Here is a 6928-nt window from a genome sequence, read left to right as displayed (position 1 = left end):
TCACCGATATCTGGGGTGGCTTGAAGCCAGATGCCTGTGCATGCAAGAGATATTGAGTGCTAATGAAACTTTCCACATGTCTGTTATGCCGAGAATCTCGTTCCCCATAAAACTGGGACCAAGTTAACCAGGACTAATACAGGTAACTATACGAACAGAATGAATAAGCTCTTCTCCCTCCAGCTCCGGATAGGAAAACTCACGGGTTTTTTTGCTTTTCAAAGTACGACTTGGGGATTCTATTTTTAATTGAGGGGCCGGGGGGGGGGGCGTTCAAGATGATTCACAAACTTTAAAAATGCAACTAGACGAACAGCACATTCAAAGGAAGCCTAAGGCACCCTGACCTTTTCTATAATACACCTCTAAAGGTTAAGATGACACCATGCTTCTCATGGGTATGAAGTTAGAAAGGAAATCATGTTGAAGGCTTACATGACCTTTTACTGTGCATGAGTTTCAAATATACACAAAAGCAACAGACTACACACAGCTACCACGATCCTTATTTTCACTCAGATGCGACACCTTGGCTATAAAGGAATAATTGATTTTTTTAAAATCAATGCTGCGTGTTCACATTCAGAAACCCAGGGGCTGATCTAACCAGGCACTGAGCACCTTCAAGCATCCTGACCTCAGCATGAACAGGATCAGGTGCCAAGGTACTTGCAGACACTATTTTTTCAAAGATAGAAACTTTTCCACTTAAAGCTTTGGGGAATCTAACCAGGATAAAGACGGCTGTTAATACACTGCTGAAGCCAGCCCGCTTCTCTATGAATTCCTTTTTCAGGCTGCATAAAAAGCTATTGCCAACTATTTGGGAGCATCTGATTTCTTTTTGAAGTGAGCTACTTGAAATGGAGCACATACTTCAGCCACAGGAAAAAAAAAGAGAAAATTTCAATGCTACATTTCCAAAGCATCTTCTATTTTTAAGGTTTATTTTAAGCCCCTAGTTCCAAATTGAACCCCAGGTATAAGGAACTCCACACTGCAGTAAAGGAGAGCCGTAAACTTGTACGTAAGGGCCAAAACACGGCCACAAAATTAAAATGGAAGGAAACACTATTCCAGCAATTATGAACACAACACGAGCTGCTAGAGCACATGCATATTGGGGTAATCAGTGGCATTAGTTGGATACTTGCTTTATTAAATATACGTTTAGAATGTGACCGAAGTGGTCTTTCTTTACACAGTTCTCTGCCAATAAATCATTTGACATAATAAATACAAAGCAAAGAAATGAGACAGAGAAAGAGAGGGAAAAAAAAGGAATGGTGGCTTACCTTGATGTAGCTGAGAAATTCCATTAGAAAGCTATGAGACTGGGTACAGCAAGGAAAATAATTATTAATTCAAATGAATAAAAATGTAATTCTTTGCAACTCCAACTTATTGAGAAAAAAAAGGCATTATAAAAAGTGTTCCCTAACTGTAAGTATACAAGATGTGCATACCCATGTGCGTGTCCAAGGACCAATTTTGATTTATGAAATGAGAGCTAAGGCAGCCTATGGAGTTGAAATGGTTTGGTCTGAGGATCATCGGTACTTAAAATTAATGTTTTGTTCTTGTCAAAGTAGCTAAGAACCATCCAGTATGTGCACTGTGCATCCTTATGGCACAACCAGTGGGCAACATCTCCTTTTACACTGCATTACTTTTTATATTGTCTAATAAATTACATCAAGTTCTGCTCCCTAATGTAGATGCGATTCCAATTGGATGCCGCTTGCATATACCAGAGGGCAGAATTTAGCTCATAACATTCATTGCATGTACAAATGACCCATTTTTTTCAAGCTTCAAAGGCAAAGGACACCCATTAACTTGAATATCGGTTGTGGGAGACACTGGGGCTCAGAGCCTCTAGAAATTAAGCTATTTTTATTCAGTGCCTAACTAAGCATTTAAGTGCATGTCTTGAGACACTGAAGTTTATTACAAACCCATGTGGGACAGAGCATGTGGTTGCAGCAAGTACCAGGATGTCACAGTACCTTGTGCAGAACAAGGCAGAAAGGCACCTGGTTTTAGCTACATTAACATTCCTATAAAACTGAATATCTTGGAGCATTTTTACTTAATGGGTGTTTGGAAAAGGTACTTTATCAGTCACATATGTAACAAAACAGAGGTTTTAGGCTGACAGCAAGGAACCCTTGCCCCAATTTCTTAAGTATGTAACCCTCCCTCTCTGCTCCCATGGACACAGCTTCCCACCAAGAACAAATGAACTACAGTTGTGCAAGCCTGCTTAAAAGGAGATTGCTAATGAGACAGCTTTACTTCAGCTGTAAAACCATCTTCTAAAACCACCTGTGGTGCTACAGGACACAGCTAACTAACTACTGCAGGTCACCTGGAAGGGGAAAGAAGCCTGTTTTACCTGTATCATACTCCTGGTAGGACTTTGCTACTTACAAGTTTCAAAAACCCAATCATACAGTTTAGGGCTAGATTTTTTTTTAATGCCAGTTGGGGTTGGATTTGCAAATAACTAATAGGTGCTAGGCATCCAAACCCTACTTTAAAGAGGAGCCAGGCATCTGACTGCCCTGTAGGTCTTTGAAAATACACCTCGTAGGTACTAACTCTAGGTGACTTCTATTTGGTATTAATTAGGCACACGATAAAGAACTCCTGGGGGACAGACTTGGCTAGAGGGAGAAAGAAAGAAAAACAATATTCTTTGCTTATCATAATCCTATAGACCAAAATCTGTCTCTACACAAGCCCTCTGGCTGTAGGAGTAGGACAACAATCCAGTCGCTTGGTACTTGAAACAGATACGCCAGAGTCAAATGCATTCAGTTGTCAATACATGAGAGGTGCAACCTCCAGGCCCCTCTTCATTTTACAGCAGTTCAAATTACAACCAGGAAAAACACTAAACAGGGAATCCTGCCTTCCAGAACAGCGCTGTAAAAAAATGTTAGATAAAGTACCACATTTTATCAGCAGCGTCCAAAAACAAGTTTTTATGTGGCCACAGAAGATGGGTGTTATGAGCCCTCTGCAGAGGGTAAGGCATTAACAGCAACAAAAATCATTAGCAATGCAGGGCGTACAGTGGCAGAAATGCAACCAGAAACATTGGGGAAAGGAGCATGCTAAAGCTTCATTTTATAAACCACATTTAAACATCAGCTTTGTTTCAGTTTTATTCATGTGACACCTCTCAGGGATTAGAGCTGGGAGTTAAAAATGTATTCGACTATCAATAGCAAATTGGAAGCAACCCTTGTATTCAACATTACTTTTGCTCCCTGTTACCTGGCACTCTAATAGCGTGTTTTGTGTGTGTTGCAGGATTGCTGATTTTAGGAAGGCATTTGGGTTAAAATCAGTCTAATCCAGCCCTCTTGCAAAACAGGCAAAGCCCCACTCATTTATATATTATAGGCTGCATTTATTCACATCTAATTTTAAAGACTGGAATCAAGTATTCTAACGCTCCCCAGTAAAAACTCTAAATTGACAATTATTATATATGCACATACCTCTGCTGTTAAAGATGCAAGAAAAATCTATATGCACACTCTGAATTCACCCAGCTAAGTGCTTTTTGCAGGAGATACAATGCAAGAAGGATCATTTATATAGCCACAATGAGCCACGGGGAGGGAGTCAGGGATTCTAGCTGCAGAGACAGCCTAACATACCTCTTCTTCAGTCATTGCTTCTTCAACACCTTCCTCTTCCACAATAAAACTCTCCTTCAGCTTCAGGTATTCTTCATACTCCCTCTGTTCCTCCTCCTCTTTGGCCTTCTTCTTTTCCTCTTCCTGCAGAAAAATGAGAGTGGTCAATTCTTTCCTCCCAAAGCCACGAGGACCTCCATTATCTAATTGCCTTCACTAGGCCAGGCCCAGAACAGGAAGATTTTTCTCAAAACTGCAGCTTTTAAATTCTCCTTTGATTGCCTCATTAATTTCACAAGCTGTTTGGATCCTGCCATTTTTTTTTTAAAACAGTGGCTGACTAACGCCTGGCAGCACAAGCTCAAAGTTAACTGATGTCCCTGGGCTGGCTCATAAAAAGGTCCGATGAAAAGAGGTACTCTTATATAGCAAACAGCTTCCTCAATTTGCATGAGTGCGTTTCTTTTACAATGTGAGTGGCAGGAAGTTCCTGCCCCCAAACCATACTTTGATGCAATTTAGCCACGTTCAGTTATCAGCCCAACCCTGCACTTGCTCACACCAGTACAAATCAGAAATAATGACAAGGGCCTACTGAGTTACACTGGTGTCAAACAGGAAAGAGAAAGAATTGGGTCAATAAAAGTGTCCTTTTGAGGATGCACAACAAGAGCTGGTTCTTTGCAGGGGACAGGAGGAATTGCATGAAGGATCTGTTTTAGGAACAGAAAGCAAGGCATGGCTGTACCGAGGCAAAAGTTCTCCTGGGTATTCTGATTAGCCCAATTCTGCTTTTAAATCATTTGTAAGAAAAATACTTCTACCCCAGAACCATTTGAAGACTTGTGAGTTGTAGGCAAACAGCCAGCGCATCTCCAAGCAGCACTAGCTCAGAGGAATCACCACCGACATACACAGATGGGAGAACCAAGCTATACATATGAAGCCGCTCATACTGGGAGGTACTGTGAAACTGGGGCAGAGGCGAGACAAAAATCTCAAGGATCCATTCTTAAGAGCACATCGTTCTGCTGCTTTCCAAGAGATTTTCATGCATTTTAGGACTGTTCAACTTCAAAACACAGCAGGCGCTTTCTTTTTTTGCTTTGGAACACAAAACACATGCATCAACATGCTATGTTTGTATGGTACTGAATTAAACCACGCTCTGACTGAATCAGGCCCTGGGAGCTATCACAGTAGAAACGTTAAAATTCAAAAAAGTGTTTTTTTTCTTTTTAACCCAATACCTGTGCATTTTTCCTTGGCGAGGCCAGAGGAATTAACACCACGCCAGTATGCAAGCAATTTTTAAACAATTATGCCGTCTTTGTTTCTAATTGCTTATGGGTCTTTCTATTCCATATTCCTTAGCTTTGCAATTATACAGTAGTCACTTCTCAAATTGGAGGGAAGTGGAACAATTGCTCCGTAAGACCTTTTGGGGTTTTTTTCCTTCCCTTTTTTTGACATGGAAATCTTTATCACGAAAGGCATCCTTAAATGCATGCACTAAAGATGCTATTTTGTGGCCAAACCATGTAGGATAGACTCAGGACTCTGGAACAAAGCATGAGATGCTAGTGCTGTAGCACAAACAGCCAGGAAAGTGTTTGTGGCTCCAACTCTCTTTGATCAGATTCAAAACAGACTCACTTGTGGGACTGTGGTGGTAAAGTGCATGTATGGTGAAAATGCGACTGAGTAAGGGCACCTCATTACTTCACAGGTTGATCTTTTTGGGCTTACAGTCGAGCAGAACAGCTTTGATGAGCAGAAAGGCTGTCAACCTGGCAGCTTTACTGCAGCTTGTGAGAGCAAATGGGATATTTTCTTTTTCTGGGCCATGCAACATTTTAACAAAAAGCCAGCTGCAGAATCTTTAGCATTGGTGAGGCATGAGCCAGAATCAACACCGACCGGCATTTGGGGCCTGTGCTGAGTCAGTAAGTGGGGGGAAGCACTTTTTCACTTGCAAACTCAGCAAGTTTTGCCGGAGAATTACTGAAACAGGACAAAAGTCCATCACAACCACAACTTTGTCCCTTCCCATTTGTTTGAAAACCCAGACCCTGCCTATGATTTTTGGATTGTGCATGTATGCAAACCTGCTTTAAGGGAAGGGAAGTGACAGAATGGAAGACTTCCCAGGCAAAAATCCAGAGGAACTGCTCTTAAAGCAAATAAAGAAAAGGGCAACCTGACCCATTTATAACTGAGAGGTGTATTAACGGAGCATCGCTGTTCCCATTTCTAAAAGAAGCTGACAGCGAAACAAACCTTGTGCGTGTGAGATACCAAGACGTGTCCTTGAAGAGCTGTGCCTCTGGTTTCATGCAGACTAAAGCCTGCCAGAGTATTCACACTGCAGTATGGGCCTCTGTACTAACACACGAGGCAAATGCACTGTTTTTGGTCTCTCTTTATGACCTGATCCATGAGTACTCCCCAGACCTGAGGTCCTTCTGGCCTGGTCTGCAGAGTGCTGCCCGGCGGTCTGAGAAGCTGCTTTGGTAGCAGCAGCAAAGCAGCTCCCAGCCCCAATTCTACCTATTAGTCACTGCTTTCTCTAGGATGCTTGGAGTTTCCAAAACAAATTGAGCCTAAAATCAGTCAGAGCTGCTTCACGAGCGCCAATGAAAATTCAACCCCCAGGCAAACCTGTGAACACATAGGGAGAAAAGAGACAAACTTGAAGAAGCTGGGGGGGGGGATTAGAGAGGGGTTAAAATAAATGCACGGAGGGAGACAACAGGCAGCAGAAGTGGAAGCTGGAAGGGAAGTGATGCAGGCCTGTCTGCTGACAGACAATAGCTTTCATCTGGCTTCTTCCCTGGCGTCCTAGTCATCACCTTTCACCGCCCAAAGTGCAGCCGTGGAAGGGGGAAGGTGTGGGAGGTGCCCACGCAGGCGTCCGTCTCGCAAGCGTTCCACATCAGGAAACCCTCCAAAGGCCGCGGGTTTCTACTTGGTTTATTGGCCATTGAAGACATGGCTATATCCACGTCTGCTGAGAAATAAACCTGGCACACTCATGCTAAGCCCACAGCACAAATAGCTCGAGTGGCCTCAGTGAGTCAGAGAGCCCAAGCACAGCACTGGGCTATGCATGCACTTGAGCCAGGAACTGCCTTACTTGTGGGGCGCGTCGGACACGAGCGTGCTCACACTCGCGTGGGATGAGGGCAAAAGGGACACGGACCTTCAGTCCTGGTCCTTATTCCCAAGGCTTTGGGAAAGGGAGGTGGGAATTCGGGGAGAAATGTTTCTGTATG

At 42.9% G+C, this 6928-nt stretch overlaps 1 protein-coding gene across 1 annotated transcript in view; it reads right to left on the bottom strand.

The window, feature by feature from the left end:
• Positions 1-6928, bottom strand: part of DDRGK1 (DDRGK domain containing 1) — a gene marked incomplete at its 5' end in the record, with an annotated part of 102638 nt that overhangs the window by 8846 nt on the left and 86864 nt on the right. The window contains 2 exons of the mRNA XM_019525803.1: positions 1230-1334; positions 3675-3797. Of these exons, the coding sequence (XP_019381348.1) occupies positions 1230-1334; positions 3675-3797 (228 nt within the window). The remainder of the gene's footprint in view (positions 1-1229; positions 1335-3674; positions 3798-6928) is intronic.

The sequence above is a fragment of the Gavialis gangeticus genome, unplaced genomic scaffold (genome assembly GCF_001723915.1).
Source record: "Gavialis gangeticus isolate Ggan-Ray unplaced genomic scaffold, GavGan_comp1, whole genome shotgun sequence".
Classification (NCBI taxonomy): Eukaryota; Metazoa; Chordata; order Crocodylia; family Gavialidae; genus Gavialis; species Gavialis gangeticus.
This window is presented reverse-complemented; position numbering and strand designations above follow the sequence as displayed.